The sequence below is a fragment of the Mauremys reevesii genome, linkage group 21 (assembly GCF_016161935.1).
Source record: "Mauremys reevesii isolate NIE-2019 linkage group 21, ASM1616193v1, whole genome shotgun sequence".
Taxonomy (NCBI): Eukaryota; Metazoa; Chordata; order Testudines; family Geoemydidae; genus Mauremys; species Mauremys reevesii.
The window spans coordinates 13171696-13191010 of NC_052643.1; the positions used below are offsets into that span (position 1 = coordinate 13171696).

General features: G+C 46.8%; 1 protein-coding gene across 5 annotated transcripts in view; it reads right to left on the bottom strand.

The window, feature by feature from the left end:
- The window catches only part of DVL1 (dishevelled segment polarity protein 1), a 168514-nt gene that overhangs the window by 24598 nt on the left and 124601 nt on the right, over window positions 1-19315 (bottom strand). For all 5 annotated transcript variants that reach the window (XM_039508676.1, XM_039508677.1, XM_039508680.1 and 2 more), the window contains exon 5: window positions 4293-4431. In XM_039508676.1, the coding sequence (XP_039364610.1) occupies window positions 4293-4431 (139 nt within the window). The remainder of the gene's footprint in view (window positions 1-4292; window positions 4432-19315) is intronic.

The following is a 19315-nucleotide window of genomic DNA, read 5'->3' on the forward strand; positions in this document are numbered from 1 at the left end:
AAGTGCTTTACAAGAATTAATTACTTAATCCTTACAGCATCCCTGGGAGGCGGGTAGGAATGACTACTGCCATTTTACAATTGGACAAAGAGCGTGACTTGCCCCAGGTCACCAGGTGTCAGTGCCACGCCAGGAATAGAACCCAGGAGTCCTGACTCTCAGTCTCCTGCTGCAACCACTGGCCAAAACTCCTTTTGCACTCCTCAGAACCGAAAAGCTATTAAAACTCTACCCAGAGGTTATAAAATGAGGATAATCAATGCAATCTGCTTTCTCCAAAGAGGACGGGGGGGGGGGGGAGAAATGGTAACGATAGACATAGTTTGCGAAAAGCGCTTCAGAAAACGTTCTTTCATTTGGTTCTTTCATGCAATAGACTTCGGCACATCTGAAGTCAGTGCAGTTGGAATTCTCGCCACGCACGATTTTGACCACATTAGAGCTAAGAGTTCTTATTAATAATAATTATAGGCTGCTGTCAAAAACCTAGCTTCCTAATAGCCTTTTGTTTTCCAACTATTTACGGTCTTAGGGGGAAGGAAGACAGACTTTAGAACAGTACCTCTTTATTGAATGGATGACTCTCCAGCAGCTCTGTACTCAATATATCACCCATTACCTGCAAACGCCACTAATTTTACGCTGCTTAATGACTTGTGTACTATACCCCATTATATCACATTGCTTTAAAGGCATTTTTTAAAGAAAACAAACAGTTTTTCGTATCTTTTTCCCACATCCCAGAAGAAAAACACCAAAATGAATCAGAAGATCAAAGTCTGAAACTCCCTGAACCATAAAAGAGAGTGAAATTGCTACTGTCTGTAGAGAACCTGAGACAAAGATATGCCAGCACTATTAAAAAAAAGAAAAAGTCTCCTACCATATAAGGCACAGATGATACATGAATCTTGGTGTAACAGGATTCTGGTTAAGAAAACAAACCTAAAAGATGGTGTCGAATTGGGGAACTGTACTGCCTTGAGACATCCACTCACTGAAACAAAGCCCCCCCTCACTAAAACGCATCACAGCTCTCACTGGATTGGAAATTAACCAACTCTGCTGCACCGCTCCAAGTTAAAATCAATCAAATACTCACACAGAAGTACCACAGAAAGTTCACCTCTTCCTCGTTGTTACCACCATAAAATCCTTTACATTTGGATTCTTCTCTCCGTGTTGTCCCCCTCACCTGCTCACTCCCTACTCTCAACTCGGCCTCCAATACGAGAGTTTATCAACGCCATTAAACAAACTTACCCCCTTTCGCCCTTTCCCCGGGCCCCCATCCCCAGCAGCTCTGGAGCGCGTTTGGTTTTCTATCAGGCCGTGTTTGCCAGTGAAGAAAATTCTCCCCCCACCAGCGGAATCTCTCATCGGCTTGTGAACATCGTCTTTGTTATAGAACAACATACCTTGGCGCATTCCATTACGCTGCTCTTCCTGAGGCGCTAGTCTGGCAGCTGCTTTGTATGCCAAGAACTTCTGCCCTCGCCTAGAAAGGAAAGGGCCCTTGGCAGCAGCTTCTAAGAATTTCTCTCTCGTCTTGGGTCAGGTGCAGAGAGTTTTCTTTATTAAAATATAGGACAGGATTTAGCTGGGTCGAGCACGCTGTGCTTCAGTAGCCACCCTGACTGTGCTAATCCTGCCCCACTGCATATCTTGCTGCCATGGAAATAATTCATTTATTTACAAGAAACAAAATGAGCTGCAAGGCTCTCTTGGGAACCCTAAAGGTTTTAGGAAAGCTTAGAATGGATGAAGGTTACAGGCAAAGGGCTGGATTCTGCAAATCATTTAGGCACAGGGAAGGCTGATGGGCTTACTCGTGTGCGTAAAATACTTGAGGATTGGTCCCTGCATTTCCGCATGTTGGCGATCCATGCCCACAGCTCATATTTGCACAAGGAATTTCCATTTGCATGTGAAATTATCAGTTTTGGCTGGGCGTTTTTCACCCAGACTGTGTCTTGCAAGCACATATTTTTCAGGTCAAAGCAAAATCGGCCAGACTGTCAACAGGTGACCCGGTAGCCCAAACGAGCATGCATGTGCATGGACAAATGGGCATTCTGCATTACCCATCCGAAAAACCTCGCCCTTTACATGTGTCAAATGGAGCTGCAATTAGGGGGGATTTTAGCAAATTAAAAATAACTGAGGCCTCAGTTCAGCAAGGCACTTAAGCATCTGACTAGCTGCAAGCCTGCAAATAATTCCTCTGAATTCAATGGGCTATTCATGTGCTTAAAATGAGGCATGTGTTTAAATACCTTGCTGAGTTGGGCTCCTCTTTTGTTTGCTTTTCACCTTAGAAACAACAGGAATATCAAGTTGTGTCTTTCGTGGTTTTACGAGAGGCCTCCTTGGAGTACCAGAGACCTGGAATGGGCTTTTTCAGCTCAGCATCTCCAGAGGACGTCAGCACAGCTCTAGATGCAGCATTTATAGCTACTTGCACTGGGAAACCAGGAGAGGGAACAAGAAGCTGGTCTTGCAAAAGCAATGGTGAGTTTTGTTTTAAATCGTGCAGCAATGGAGTGGTAAAATCATAAAAAATATACAGAATTAGAATACGAACGCCTTGTCATCCTACAAACCCTTTAAGGAAAGGCAAACATAACCAGAGACAAAGCGAGAGTGCTTTGAGATGGAAGATCATTTTGAAAACATCCAGCAGTATTTCCCAACTACTCCCAGTGCCCTGGCTCCGGGAAAGATTAATTAAAATGCTGTATAGATATTTGGCAAAACAGGCCTTCTTTGTAATAGCGTTATTTGGGATGAATTCCTCTACTGCTCATCGGGATCATGGAATATGTAATTCAGCATTAATTAATGTCTACTTACTTGGAAGATATTACATTACAATATTCACATCATTGCTATGGAGTGTTTTGCAACTAATAACAAGCCAAAAAAAACCATCTGGTACTTGAGGTCTGCACAATGTTTGGATTTCAAACTGTAGCCGTCCTTGCTCTGAGGACACAGAGCAGGATAGCTGTTACAGGCATGGGATGTCCAGGAATTAGAGTTGTTCCTTAATTGGAACACTCACCTTCAGCTACAGGGCAATTTGGCTCTCGGTCCAAACTTCTCAACTGGGTCCCATCTCTAGTATCCAGAGATGAACGGTAAGGAGTAATCAGTAGGCCAGTGCTCAGATCAAAGTAAAGAGCAAATAAATCCCCCATGGATGCATCCCCAGAGGTCCTCCATTTGGTTTCAAGAAGGGCCGCAGTGTATTCAGACAGTGGAGTATTTAGGCTTTGGCAGATCAGACCATCTTAGGAAGCTGTGCAGAGAAGGGAATTCTCCTCCTGACAGATACTCCCAGCCATGCATCCCCACTAAATGGGATTAATGTCCCAATTGGTCTCAAATGGGTTCCCAGGGAATTGCAGCGAAGCAGACTCCCTGATTAAGTGACTCCCAATTAAGCAGCTGGTCCTGTCTACCAATCGACTGAGCAGTCAATATAGAGCAGGCGCCATTTCAGACTCAACGTCCACTGTAGTTTTGCCCTATGATAAGAAGGTGCCACAGCACTGGGGGAGAGGCAAATGCTGGGGTTTTAAAGGACACGATAATACTTCTTGTTGGCCTCTTGACTTGCAAACTCTCCCGTCTCCTCCTTTAATTGCCCAACAACCCATGTAATCCAGAAAACCTTCCTGCCCTGGGCCTCCCCACCCTCCCTCACTCGAATGGCTGTCCCGTGACTGGTCTTTGTCTTCCACTGCAAACCCACAGGGGGTAGGGAGGGAGTCTTACTCCAGGTAAAGAGCCTGGTAAATTCACAGTGTTCAACAGGGGCTTTGCCATGAACCCAGAGTATGGGGCAGCTTGTTGGCAGGCTTCTCCAGGAGAAAACTGGGAACCAGATTGTGACTCAGTCAGTCTGGCCCCTGGGTCCCTCTCCTTGCTCCAGGCAGGGGATGTGATTTGCATCAGTCCTACACCTACTGCAGACCAGGTTTCTCCTCTGTACCCGCTCAGCTGCACTGGCTGGCAGCACATGTGGGTAGGTGATATGGAGGCTCCATCTGCTCCCGAACTCTGCCCGCTGCCCACCTCTGCAGAAGCTGCCCCACAGAGGCTGCTTTTCCTCCCCCACCCCCCACTCCAAGCTGCAAATGGTGATGAGGACAGTGTGTGTAAGGGATGCCTTACGCTCCCTTAGCCCGGTGCATAGCTAGGGTCACAGTCCGGTCCTACACAATTAAAAGCAACACAGTAAATCTATCCTAATTGCTCAGCATCAATTCCCCACACCGGCTCCCTACCTGCTTGTGTTATCGTCATCATCAGAGTCAATGAAGCTGCTGGACTCCAGCTCGCTGCTCATCATGGTGGAAGAGCTGTCGTAGCCGGGCGGGTGCTCGCGGTGCCTGTCCAGCTTGGGGTGCCCATTGAGCCTAGGGACTGCGGAGAGAACAGCAGGAAATCAGGCCTGAGGCGGAGAGAGGGTGACAAACGACTGCAGTGGCATGAAGGCGCCAGGGATGGGAGCATGAGACTGACACTAAACAACCAATTCCCAACACTCTGGGAAAAGGGCCCATCTTGAAAACAGAACCACTCAGTGTTTGGATTTTAGTCAACAGCTGACAAATCCTTCCCCCATCTACCCCCCTCTGGCTCATTCACAGACCAGGTTTAGCGTTCACAGGGAGAGTCGTACAGGGGTTAGGGCAGGTCAGGACTGAGGTGCATCAGCAGAGCTCTGTGGGGAGCCCAGCGCTGAAAGAGCAGCAAGTGCTGCAAGTCAGGACTGAGGTTCGTTGGCAGAGCAGCACATAGCACAGGGGTGCCGGGGGTTTGGCGCTTAAGCAGCAGGGGAAAATGTGCACTGCCCCGGTCTGCACAGTGCTACCAACTTCTCTCTCAGACACAAATCCGTACGTTCCCCCACGCCCAGTCAGGTTCCACCCCCCCACACCCAGTCAGGTTCCCCACAACCTGGGCAGCACAACTACGTCGCAGCCTCATTGTCTTGGCCTTTCCATATGCATAAAATATATTGGCACATTTTCTTCTGCTAACACAGCTCTGAGTATGCAATCAGAGTGCAAGGACTTCCCTGTACATCTTCCCTCCGAAAGCGTACCCCATTTACCTGAATGCACCGGTGGCTCACCTCTGGCTACAGAGGCACTCAGGATATCCCTCTACAAAACAAACTTCCTCTCTCTGTTCTCCACTCAGTCACCTGTCACTAAAAGACCCTTGACCTAAGAGTGATACAATTTGCCAAGAAAGTTCTTGTCCTAGACGCCGGAAAGGCTGTTTCTGATAAGGCACCCGGTCAAGAAATCAACAAACTAGACTTCAAAGCAGGACTGACTTTTTAAAGCATGCTTTCTAACCCTTGGAATGCCTTCCCAGGTACAAGCAGATTATACAATGGAAAAGCTTCATACCGAAAGAATGATGGTGCCAGGAATATACAAACCAGGGGGCAATTATTATATCCAGGAAGAAACTTTCACAGCCTAAGACTTTGCATAAGTTTTGAAGTAAGATTATTTGAAAAATTACAAGAAGCAGCATGGACTAGCAGATAGTCACAGGACCAGGGGTTGAGAGAGCTGGTTTCTAGTCCCAGATCTGCCACCCTTAACCTTGCTGCCTCGGTTTACTCATCTGGGAAATGGGCATCTGATTACTTCCCTCCCTCCTTCCCAGGGGAATTAATTGTATAGCACTTTGAGATCTCCAGACAAAAGGTACTCGAGAATTACAAAGCACTATTATTCTCTGTATTTCAAGCCCTCCCGACTGTAAAGCTAGATAATCAAAGTGCTGTGATAGTAACCGGGCCGATCCTTCTGGTGCATAATTTCCAAATCCCATTCCGTCACTACCTTGGCCCAGTTTACGTGAATTTAGCAGTGGAGAAAGGGGCTATGTTGGCAGTCCCTGAAGACCCAAGTCGTCTTTATATTGCCAGAGCGGGTGCAACCTGAAAGCAGCATGGTGAGTTCCCCACTCCTGGCCAATGTGACTCAATCTTGGGTTGCAGGGAATCACACCTAGCAGCATCCCTCCTAGCTAGCCTATGGTGCACGAGGGGATCGTTCAGATGCCCTGGTCCATCCGAGCCCTGATGCTCTACTAGGATTGTGAACTAGTTCTAATAATGGGTTTTGAGACTGGACTCGTGTCCTCTCAGAACTATGTTGAGACCGCCGAGGATGGTCCTGTGTTTAACACCTCGGGTGGGAGATCAGTGTTTAGTTCCAGGCACTGCCTCAGATTCTCCATGTGACCTTGGGACTATTGGCATTTAATCTCTCAGTGCTTCAACTCTCCATCTGCATCACTGGACAATGGTACGTTGTCTTGTCTATTTACACTGCAAGTTCTTCAGAGCAGGGACTTGTACAGCTCCCAGCACAGTGGGACCCTGGTCTTGGTTGGGACCTCTAGGCACTACTGGAATCCAGAGCAGTGGCTCTCAACCTTTCCAGACTGCCGTACTCCTTTCAGGAGTCTGATTGGTCTCCTCACTTAAAAACTACTTGCTTATAAAATCAGACATAAAACCACAAAAGTGTCACAGCCACAGTTACTGAGAAATTGCTCACTTGTTCATTTTTACCATATAATTATAAAAAAAACAATTGGAATACGTTATTCACATAGCTGAAGTTGCGTAACTTAGATCGATCCTCCCCCCCCACCCCCCCGTCATGTAGACCAGCCCTTAAATAGGCTGGAAACTAATAATTTGTGTGTATATTGTGCCACAGATGATCAGATAAAAAAAATCCAGTGGGAATCCCCCCGAAAATATCCTTCTAGTTCTGGATTTCAAACCAAACTCAGGGACCAAGCAACTAAGCCTGTATATCCCAGACTCAACACAGACAGACGGGAAAATAAAGGGAAGTCAAATTTTGCCCCTCCCAGCCTGGACCATAGGAGTGCTCAGGCAAAGCTAGTCTAACGATCAAGCAGGTGGCCTAGAAACAGACACACCAGTCTCTCGAATGGTCACTGAGGAAGTAAAGACTAAACTGTGTTATTTCTTCTCACGGGGAATCGGCCAACTTTGACCTTTGTCAGCCAAAGTCAAGTCATCTGTTCTACAAACTCCCTGAATGTTCAAACCCAGCATCTCAGTCAAGCTTTAAGAGCCATTTTTTTCTTTCACTGGGGCTGTCATCCGTGACAAAACAGAAGGAGAAGAAGAAAACTTTCCTGATTCTAAAGCTGAGAAAACGGTGTTCTGGCCATCAAATTAGTCAGTTTCATACAGCTACCAAACTGTCCATTAAAACCACAGAGAATGTCCTTGGCTTGGGCTAATGACCAGCCTCCTTCCTGGGGAATGAGTGAATAGTTTTAAATCCAGATACAGTGCAGTCTAGTGGCTAGAGCAGATGCCTGGAAAACCTAGTGGCCTGGGTTCTGTTCCCAGCATCAACGTTGCTTCATCTCTCTGTGCTTCAGTTTGCCCCATCTGTGAACTGGGGAATGATAAACCACTTAGCGCCTGCTAGGAGGGTTTTGCAGCTTAATTATTGTCCATAAAGTCTTGGAGACCTTCAGATGGGAGGGCCTAGAGAACTGCAAAGTTATGTTGCATCACTGAGGCTGGTGACCCAAGTTATACCAACATCAGCACTCCCGTGCACAGCACTGTGGCGGCAGGAGAGCTTCTCCCGTTGACACGGCTGGTTCACGGAGGGGTTTTTATTATGCCAATGGGAGAGCTCTCTCCTGTCAGCACAGCATGTCTTCACCAGATGCACTGCAGTGGCCCAGCTGCATTGGTACAACTGCGCCGCTGCAGCACTTACGTGTGTAGACATGGCCCAAGAAATACTCAAATCCCATTGAGAGTCAATGGGAATTTGCGTGGCTAATTTCCCCCTAGGGGCTTTTGAAAAAAATCCCATCTTAAATCACCCAAAACATGTGCATCTTCCTAAGCAGGAACCTTTTATTGCTTCCCTTGTGCAAATGCAGAAGGCAGACTCCTACCCAAGCCTGTTCAGGTCCAGGAAGGAATGTTTTCATTACTGGCCCGGAGGGCAGGGTAAAACAAAACAAAACAGAAGAACACAAAGGCTTCACTGCTGAAAGAAGCCTATTCTGTTGAGGGGAGATTTAAAGTACTCGCCAGGCAATCGGAGTCACCATCAGAGCTCCCCGATTCTGGCGACTTGGTAAGACAAGAGATGAGAAGTGAACCTGAGAGCTGAAGAACACAGAAGCGCCTTAATCCGTTTACAAGAGAACAAAGCCATGCGTGAAGCTTTAACTGCTGGGGCTCGCTTCCCGTTTCCTGACATTCCTCTCCACGCCCAGATGTTTCTTGCCCCTCAATCAAAGACCCATCCGACGTGCCCATTCCCTCTCCGCATTCTGCAGGTGCTCTTCCCCCAACTCTGTCTCCTAAGGTCTGCTCTGGATAACAGTACGGAGCACTTTGCATCCAAGGCTCTCTCAGCTCTCTACAATGGACAGCATGAGCAGCTTCATTCCGCAAAGCCCAATCCAGCAAAGCACTCGAACACGATTAACTTAACTTTACTCATGTGCTCAGGTCCCACGGGAGTCAATGGGGGCTTAAACATTAAGCACGTGTGCAAGGTCTGTGCTGAATCGGGGCGCACATCTCCAAAGGCAGTTAGGCGCCTAACTTCCACTGGATGGGATTTTCAAAGGAGCCTAAGGGAGTTAGACACACAAATTCCAATGGAATTTAGGAGACTAAACACCTTTGAGGTTCTGGGCCTAAATGACCTGGCCCAGGGCAAACAGCGAGTCTTTGTCCCTCTTTGGTGTTGGCTTCATACCTGGATTCGATGCGCATCTGGTTAACAAAAGCTGAACCTGACACTACCTGACAGCTGAGGAGCCAGGCAGATGGATTTATAAGATTAGCTTCACAGCTTTGCGGTCTCAAGGCAGCATTTCCAATCAGGCAGGTCAAGGCAGCACCTCACTAAGGCAAGGTGTGTCTATTGACAACAAACATTTGTCACAATGTGGGAGCTGAAGTTGAGGGGAAGAGGAAAAGGGTTTAGGAATAGACGGTTGGACCCAATTTTTACTGTGCTGATCACAGTTGGTGTGGAATACCTGTTGGTTCCTTTTAACAGGACTGCATTTTTAATTTTGGTAGAGAGGGGAAAAAATATCCATGATTTGGGTTTGTACTTTGGTTACAAGACCACATAAAATAAATACGTACCCTGCCAGGAAAGAGGGTAGGAACGGTCCATCAGATTCTGAAATATTTAATAATCTCTTGCGCTAATACTTCCTCTTTGAACGCTTTGCTGCGCTCAACCAACAATGAGGCTGAAATGGTCAGAACTGCTCTGATGACTATTTATTGTTTGTGTTGCTGTAGTACTGAGAGTTCACAGGACTGCATCAGGGTCCCATTGTGCTGTACAAACACAGAGAAATGGCCCCTGTCTTTGTGCAAGGGATCTCATTAGGGTTGGGAAGGATGGAAAAAATCTACCGCAGCCTTGGGGTTCAGCAGCTGTTATAATAACCAATACCCCTCTCACCTCCACCCCATATGCTGGGGCTTAGGCCAGGAATCCACAAAGATCTCCTTGCACTCAAACCTCCTGTCCTTGCTGTTGTGCAGACTCCTGGGGACGAGGTGAAGGAAAAATCATGAAAATGAATAGCAACGTGATTGCAATAGCAGAACCTGAACACATCCAGCAGCTGGCGGAGAAACGCAAGAGTGGAGGTGGTCACAACGCCAGCAGATATTTGCAAATCAGCCTGGAGCTGGGTCTTCAGCAAACACCGCAGATAAACACTAGGATTAAGGAAACTCATCTATCATAATCCATCATTCTGGGTCAGCTGAATCTCCGTGCTGTGTTTCTGTCTGAACCAGCTGCTAAGGATTCTCCATTCCCATTCAGAGGAGGACTCCTGCACTTGCCAATAAACATCGGGTTTCCAGTTTATTTTATCAGCTGTGCTGGATGGGGCACCCTTATTGTGCAAACCAAAATACTGGAACACATGGCAGCATTCGGAGCGAAAGAACGGCTTCTCCTCACACCCCCAACGCCATCCCCGGGAAAGTCAGGTTACCAGGAACTGGCCAGGGATTGCATGAAAGACAGAGTGGGGGGGTCAGAAAAGGCTTGAGAGGCCCCGTCTAATGGTTAGCCTGACAAGGAATGATAGGAAGCAGGTTCTCGCATTATTATTGCGGCAACTTCCCAACTAAGATGGGGACCACATTGCGCAAGGCACTGTATGTACACACACACACACACACAGAGCAACTGTCCTTGCCTCAAATAGCTTACAATCTAAACTGACATGTCAGACGACAGGTGGGAGAAAGGCAGGACTATTATCCCCATGTTACAGATTGGAACTGGGGCACAGAGGAGGACTTGGTCTCACAGGGACATTTGCAGCAGAGCCGGGCACACAACCCACATCTCTCAAGTCCCAGTCTTGTGTCTTAAATATGAAACCACCCTTCCTTCCCCACTTCCCTGTGCATGGGTTGGTGGGAATTGTTGAGTGGGATGGGAAATTCCATAAGGGAAGCAGGCCCAGAGGGAGGATATTAAAAAATGGGCAAATAGAGGAGGAGAGGGATGCTCCTAAGGCAGGGAGAGACCCAGACCACAACCCCAGATCCAACCACCTCCGGGATCCAGCTCTCAATTGTGTCTTGAGCTTGTTGGTATCCCCAAGGGAGGGAGAAGGAAAAGAAGAGAGCGGGTTGAAGAAAGGAAGAGTAGGTGGGCTGGTCAGTCAGGGGCCGAGGAGACCAGGAGGGCAATGAAAGGATTTCAGGGACAGTCTCCATTTCCTGACCAGGGACAGCAACTCCCGCTGCCGACTCCAGGCCCCGGAACTACCCAAAGCCACACACGTTAGCATATGGCGGAAACGCAGCCACTGGAGGTAAAACCCACTCTACTGGACGCTCTGTGGGGCAGGGACCATCTTTTTGTCCTGTGTCTGCACAGCCCAATAGGGTCCTGGTTCATGACCGGGGCTCCTAGGTGCTACAGTAGATGAGGAAAATAAAACTGGTCTCCCTGTTGTCTTGTCTGTGTAAACCTTGTCCTTCTTCAATCCAGTTCAGGCTTTTCCATGGTTCCTATAATCTCAAACTAAGTTCTGTAGGGCAGAGCATGTTCCCTATTCTAGCTTTGCAAATCACTGGGGAAATTTCTGCCAGCCCTACTGCACAGTGTTCTGGCTCACCCCAGCGTAGTGCTGTCACACTGTTTAGCTGAGTAGCTCAACAAAACCCACCCTAATGTTGAGCCCTAAAAAATGTCTAAGTCTCCATCCACTTCAGCAGTGTTTTAAGAGATATAAACCTCTGAAAACTGGGGCTAAACAACAGAATGCCCCAAAATTCAAAAGATCCTAGCTTGAGCCATTGGGTGCAGAGACTGGTTCCCTGATGTGCGCGCACAGCCCCTAGCACAAGGGTCTCTGATCTCCAAGTAGGCCCCCTCCGGCTCTACGGGAATAGAAAGAATCTATCATAGCAATGTGGAGTCAATACCCAGACAAGAAGACCCTATAGCAAAGCCATGGGACCTCCCAAGCCACCTCACCAAATGCAGACCCAAGACAGAGCAGAACTGCTTGCGAGAGCTGACTGCATATCATTTGCTGACAACAAACGGGAGAAAAGTCTTGCTCCCTCTGAAGTTTTGTGGTTGGCTGCAGCTTTCCAGATTCACTAGCTGCCTCCTACTTTACCATGGACAGATTGAATCACTTTGTTCTTTCTGAATCTGAAATGTCTATTGTTCATACAGGAGCTGTAGGTAAATTAGAAGCAGCGCAGGTCCAAAACACTAACCCCCAGGAGCCCCACTTTATACTTCCCCATTAGACAAAACCCCCTTTATTATTTTTGTTGCCCTCCCCGAGTTCCCTCTGCTATTCGTCGGTTGCAACTTATAAAACCAATCCCATCAATGGGAGCGGATCATTTCTATTTCATTTGGTGGAGCTGACATTAAACAGAGCCCTGATCTTAAAAACAAGCCCCCGTTGTGGAAAGCTTTCCCAGCTCCAATTGGCTGGAGCGCGAAGATCACATACAAGCTGCGGGGCCAGAATTTCATCTCAGGTACAGGGGTGTGAATGGGTGATGTATCTGGCCAACAGGCTGCACCAAAAGGAGAAAGCTTATTTATATTCAGTTTTGATTATTAAGCATGTAGCTTTCGAGGCCAGTTGCATTTGTCGTGTTCCCCCTTCCCCTCTGGTTGCATAACTGTTCTCTATTTTTGCAGCTGTAGGACCCTGTGCATAAGTTTGGGCTGCCCCCGGCACTCATTACTCCATGTTCACTGTGGAAGCCCCCGGCAGTGACTAGATAGCATAGATTCTTTATTCTATTCAGAGTGGGTGGTCCAAGAGCTTTTACCACTGCGGGTCCCCTTTTCCTCTGTATAATTCCATCTTGCATTCTCTTCACTGCTGAAAACTCCACGTGTCCTCACTTATGGGAGGGTTAAAGAGGGATATTTATCGCCTGCAACCTCCAAGCACTCTCTCAGCCCACACAGCTGGGAAGGGCACTCATTTCCACAACCGGGCCTCCCTCACCACACAGCTCCTCATTCAGAATGGAGTGTTTGTGAACAGAAAAATTCACTGGCTAAACTGTCCGTGAGCAGATGGTTATATCATCCTTGAATTTGTCATTCAGAATTCTTTGCCAAATAATGCTGATGGATAATTCTGGGCCAGTGGCTCATTTGGTTTGCAAAGATCCACCATTCAAAATGCAAGGCATTTTGATTAGTCACAGAGGTCACGTGGCAGGGTTTTGTTCTCTCACTGGAGGAGCGCAGCTCTTAGAATCAGGTTTCAGGTGAGAATCCTTGCACCTGATATTTATTTGCTTCCTTTTTACACTCTTGCAACGCTTGCTCAGAATTCATTGATCCCACAAACCTCAATGCTAATAAACTCACTCACCAGGACATCCACAGAAACAAAAACAAATGCTCATAGCAAATTTGCTTCAAAATTCAAACTAATATTGATATGATTTTTTTTTTGAAGCTGTCAGTGTCTCATTGTCTAACACTAGGGTCTGGCGCAGGCTTCTCGGCTACTCCTATAATATGGTTTTAAGCAGTATTTCTCTAAGAAAAAGCTCTTATTTTCCTGTGCATTGCCTGGCTAAAGATTTGTGAAGGATTACAACACAGCATGAGCACATTCTTCACTGCGATTATCTCGCACTCTGAATAAATATCGACAGGAGCGGTTAGCTTCGGCATCTCAGAATATCCCACGATTTACATTTCCCTAAAGTACCTGCTCGTTTTGGAGGCTATAAACTTGAAGCTGTGACTTGTATTCCAATCAAACGGACTAGGATAGCTAATCCCACGTGTAATATTTAGACTCAAACCGTTTCCCCATTCGTTTTCAGGTAAATAATTTATCCCAGAAAAACTCCATCCGTTCACAGCCATATGAGGAATTAATGGCCCACATCAATTTGCTATGCTCTTTAGTTCTCAAGGGGGGCTTTTCACATGGAGGACCATTCTAAAAGCAGGCAGAATTTTAACCGGCTGAGTGCTGCTTCACATACCTGAGACAGACACACACCTAACAGGGCTTATCTGTATACTGGGCAACTTTCCTTCAAAGCTCTGACCTTCCAATGAAATACCAGTGTTTAAAAACCACAGAAGGCAAGTGCCATACGGCCGCTGCACCTGTGGTTAGCAGTGAAAGGGTTAAACATGGATCCATTTGCACTTGTTCTTAAACTTTCCTCAGTTTCCTGGTCACTTCGTTGGTGATCAGAGAGTCGCGCTCTATGCCAGGTGTTCCCTTTCACGGCCCATATTCTCTTTCCACTCAATCTTGCAGTGAAATCATAGGGTTGGAAGAAAGAAAACAAAGCTCTGGAAAGCAGCTGGGAGCAGGGGAGTGGGAGTCAGGACTCCTGGGTTCTATTCCTGCCTCGGTCAGTGCTTGGCTGTGACACCTTGGACAAGTCTCAATCTCTCTGTGCCTCAGTTTGTCAGTACATAAAATGAGGTGACGCTGCTTCCCAAGCCACCGTGAGATGTTTACAAAGCCCTTGGAGATCCAAGGCACATGCCATGAGAGTGCTCAGGGCTTACAGAGTAAAAATCTTGCCAATTGAGTTTGATGAGCCACTCCCCTCTCCCCCGCCCACCGTTCGCATGCTGAGAATGGGCCTCTCACCGCTGTTCACTAAACGTTTAATAGCAGGGTGCTGGGGCGGGTTTTGTTTGTGCCAAGAGTACATGTGAATTTTTAGTGGGTGCACTGCTTCCCCCCCACCCCGTGTTAAACGAGCTCTTTCCATCAGATGGATACAGATGGGAACATACAAATACTTAGCACTCACATGGGGCTCTCTCCCCAAAGGACGTTACAAACGTGAAATCATTTAAACCCCCAATACGCTGCAGGAGGCAGGTGTGTGTTATCACCATTTGACAGACAGACTGCCTCGGTTTCCCTGGCTAAAGACCACATGGCTATAAAATGACCTCGTGGGAGCTGTAATGTGACCGCATGGAAGCCTCAGTTAAGATGGCTCTTGATACCTACAGTGATACACGCAGGGCTGAGCTTCTGGGTAGCATCTGATTGGTTCCAGGGGTCTCGTCAGGGGGTGACACCACTTGTGGCAATGTCTCCTACTGTGACTGGGTCTCGGAGGGGAACGTTGCTGCTGCTGCTGTCGCCACCTCTGCTGCTGCTGCCTCTCCTGCCGTGGCCGGCTTCCCCCAAAACATTCCAGAAAGGTGGACGTGACCATGTCCCTGCCCACCCCGGGGCCCGTGAAGGAATCCGCAGTATGCACGTGACAGCCGCGCCGTGCAACTCAAGCAACCAAATCCAGAGGCACAAAATTCTCCGACTCTGTGCATTAAAAATATCTCTACTCCTGAAAAGAAGGTGGCGTTCAGAGCTCCAGCTGGGGCATTAAGCGAATTCTTTGCCTGAAGACTCAGAGATTATGGGGGTGTGGGGGAAAATCTGCATGCTCTTCCTCCATGACATAATCCCAAGGATGCTTGTGCCCGAAGGGCAGCCAATCTGGTGAGCACTGTATCTTCAAGGGACTGGAGAAACAGAACATAAATCATTTGCATGGGTTTTTTCACATGGCTGTTCCCTGAACATGCTTTGCACTCTCTCTTTCATGGATCATCTCTGAAGAGTCAAATCCTTTTACAGACACATTTTTAATGGGATCCCTAGAATATACGCTGTAGTCCTCTTTATCCAAATAAGCCATGCATAAGCACAGCTTTGGAATTTGCATGATTACTTTTTACTCTATATTCAGGCTTCAGGAGATTATGATGATTTGGGGATTATTATTTTTAAATTGTCTCTGATTTTTAATGTATTTTAGAAATACAGTTCAGGCCTAACTACACTGGCTGATTTTTCTATTTTAATATAGCTGTTTAAATTCTTTATTCATTTTGCCTGTATTAATAACAATAAACAATAGTTAAAAATAGTATCCTTACAGTACACGTATGGGGATTCCCTTCTTATAAATTTGTTCAGTTTCATGTACACATTAGTATATAACATGAGCATTGGCAGGTTGCTCAGACAAAATTCTGTCAATTACATTGGTGTAAATCTACAGTGACTCCACTGACTTCTAGTTGACAAAGGATAAAACACACAGACTGCTGTCAGGGATATTGTCTGTTTATAGTAGTGGAGGCATTGCTTACAATGTAAAATAGAGCAAATTCTAGTCTCACTCCCACCAGTGTAAATCCAGATTAACCTTCAGTGAAGTCAACGGGAGTTTGGAATGTGTAAGGACCACAAAATATAGCCTGACAGACTTTGAGATCCTACAAGTTATGTCCCTGATTCAAGAAGTGACATAGCATGTGCTTAAATACTTCTCATGCTAAGTGTGTCCTTATACCCCATTGACTTCAACAAGACTTCAACGTGTGCTTAAGTTGTTTCCTGAATCAGGACACCTGAGCATGATCGCACTTTCATTCTAGGCAAAATAACTATTGACTTCAGTGGGAACTTTGCTTGAATAAGATCTACAGGATCAGGTCCTAGAAATCAGTTATTTAATGCCACCTCCTCTGGAGTCAATTAATCATAGAAAACCTTCTGTGTGACGGATTTCGAAGATGTTTGTTCGTGTTTTATCTCAAGCTATACACCCTGGCGTTACCACCAGGTGCTCCAGCCCAGCCGTAAAGAGGCAGCGTTTGCTGAGGAACTGTTTCCATTCAGAAAATTAAGGCTCAAATCATCAGATAAACTTCCTCAGCTCCCAGAGACTCCAACTGGAGTGGCAGTGGCTCAGCTCCTTTCAAGCTTTGGCTCTGTGCTTACACCTCATTCCAGGGAGGTTTTCATATTCCATGACTGCCTTCTTCGCTGACTGGTCACTAGGACACAGAGACAGCTACATCTCCTACCCCGGGGAGGACAGGACATTTAAAGAGAGCTCTCAGCTTTGTCACAAATCTCTCCAACTCCCTTTTTCTTTGTTTGCTTTTCTTTTTTAAATTACCCTTCAGAAGCAGAGCAAAGGAAATTGGGGAGGGGAGTGGAATATGGAGGTGCTAGTTCAACAGAGAAAAATAATGTACATTCTTGGTATCATAATTATTAATAGTAGCATGATAGCACCTAAAGGCTCCTATATGGTACTGTATATGCTCTATATTACTGCATATGCTAGATTGAAACAGATCTAACACAACTCTAAGAACTGTGATCTTATGTCCTCAAACTATTTTTTTCCCCATTTACAGTAACATTGTCTAGGTCTCTTACTACCCAACACAGTGACTCTTCTAGGACATGCAACTTACTGATTTCCCTGTGTGCAGCTCACTTCTTTTAATAAAATTAAAAGATGTAAGAAAATACCTATCCCGCTACCCCCCCCACCTCTGCCTTATTTTTCTATTCATATTACAGGGGTTACATTAAGAGACATATTTCCTAATACCAACATTTAAAAAATTTACAAAGCTTTTTACCTAAACGATACATGTTGTTGAAAACTCCCCCATTGTTTTTAAACTATAACATTTTAGCACCTCATATAGCAAAGGAGTTTTGGAAATATACTTTCACTTTTGACAAAATCATGGCCTTTGATCAGAAATACTATTTAATCCTTCCCATGGAGTTTTACCACAGCAGAGATCAATAATCCTTAACTAGAGAAAGACAGTATTGTTCTGCAAAGACATCACAACTGAGTTGTTGGGTGTTTTTTTTTTTAAACTATAAAGGATTGTAGGATTAAATGTTTTTCAGAGTTTGTACAACACCAAAGCAAGAGGGTGGAGAGCGAGATCTCTCCCTCTCTCTCACGCCCCCCCTCTAAAACCCATCCTACATATTCACCCACCTCCTGAATTTGTCCTCCAACAGCATATACCAAAAGCTACTCACTTTAAAGCTCCTTCCAGCAATACGCTCAGTAAGCTGCTATATATACTTACTTTAAAGCACAACTTCTGCTGGCTAGACTGGGCAGAACAAACTTCAGCCTGGGCTTCCTAAGAAATCCTTTTTAAAATGCACACACACAACCAAACCTCAACGTGCCTAAAGACACCTGAGCCAGCGGATCAGTGAGACGCTATAGTCAGCCGTCACTCTGCCTTCACTGTAGGCACAGCTGCATCACGGAGAGCCAAACCAATGAGGGGGAAGCTATGCAAATGCTCCGGTGATGTACTCTCTTCCTAGGGCCTCTGGCACACACATTGTGGCCCTGATGAATAGTCCTTCAGCGCTGAGTCCCCAAAGGGCAGTGCTGGAAAGACAGGTAGACTTCTCTCCAGCAAGCAGCCGACATATGCCGGCCAACAAAGGGGTCTCTCGGGAGAAGGCACGTTCTCCTGATCAAAGCGACAGGCCGTGTGCTGCTTTGACAAGAGGAAAGAAACACCGTGTTTCTACTTCCAATGGCGTAAGCTCGGCACAAAGCACGGCAGCCTAACACGCTTGCAAACACTCTCCTCCACTACCTCTGTACCCCCCACCACCGCGTCTGCGAAGGAAGCTAGAGATAATTCCGCCCATTATCCCTCAGGCTTGTTGAGCCAGAATAAAGGTGGCAGCAAATGGCATCAGCTCAACAAAGAGGCTGCCGGGATTCAGTTTGCGATGTCTTGTGTTAACTCGGCTGAAATCAGACAAAGATGAAATGGAAAAACCAAAGGAATTTCTTCGGAGTGCAGGGGGTGGGGAGGGAAGCAGAGGCTCCAACCATTCCTAAAACAACGGACAGGATAAGCACTACTTGGCAGCGCTGAGATTCCTCCTCAACGAAGAGAAACACCCCAAGGCCAGTCACATATGGTCGCTATTGACTCACATGCTTAGCTGCATAGCATGATGTTCTCCATACATAAAGAACACAGCAGGTACCGTTCAGCCTCGGTGGCTTTCGTTGTAGATTAAGGAAAACCGCCAAAAAAAGAAAGAAGAACGTCTCTCTGCAAGATCTTCCACTGCCCTGAATTCCCTTCCTGCCCCATCTCCCCACGGAGAAGTCGGGCATATGGAAAACTCAGGCAGACTTCTTACCTATCAAGGTGAAGCACACAGGGAAACAGAATCCTGGCTGCATGCATCACCTACACTATTCAGGACTAACAAACTGTCCCCAAAGTTATACTTGGCACATGGATTCTTCCAAGGCCCTCAAGTACCATGGCAACGAATGTCATACACAAGCCCAAGGGGATGGATCGGTTAGATGGGTAATATATATTATCTGACATGACTTTATCCATCGCAGAGAGAGGTAAGGGTGGCTGCTCGTTATGCGGCTCTGGGGGCACACCACCTGGAAGGCTGCATTGAGTTCTGGGCACTGAAAGACGCTGATGTGACAAAGGCAGGTCAGAGAGGAGCAAAGAGTCTGGGCACTGGAGAGGCTGACTTACGAGGGAAGGTGAAAAGAGCTAAATCAGAATGCTGCATCCTGTGGCTAACAGCCAATACCTATCGCCAGGGCTGAGCCTTTCCTCTGTGCCACGTCCAAGTAGCTAGACTTGGCCCAGAGCAAGGGGCAAGGAGTGGAGGAATCTTCCATCCCAGGCCGTGGAGGGGCAGTGGTGCCACTTGGTAGCCCCCATCACGCCTGCTCCTGCGATAGGAACTGCCAGAGTATATCAGACCCACCGTCCATCTAGTCCAGCGTCCTGTCTCTGGCAGCAGCTGGTACCAGATGCTGCGGAGGCAGGCGTCAGAACACGGCAGTAGCAGATACGGGATAACCTGCCCCCTACATTAG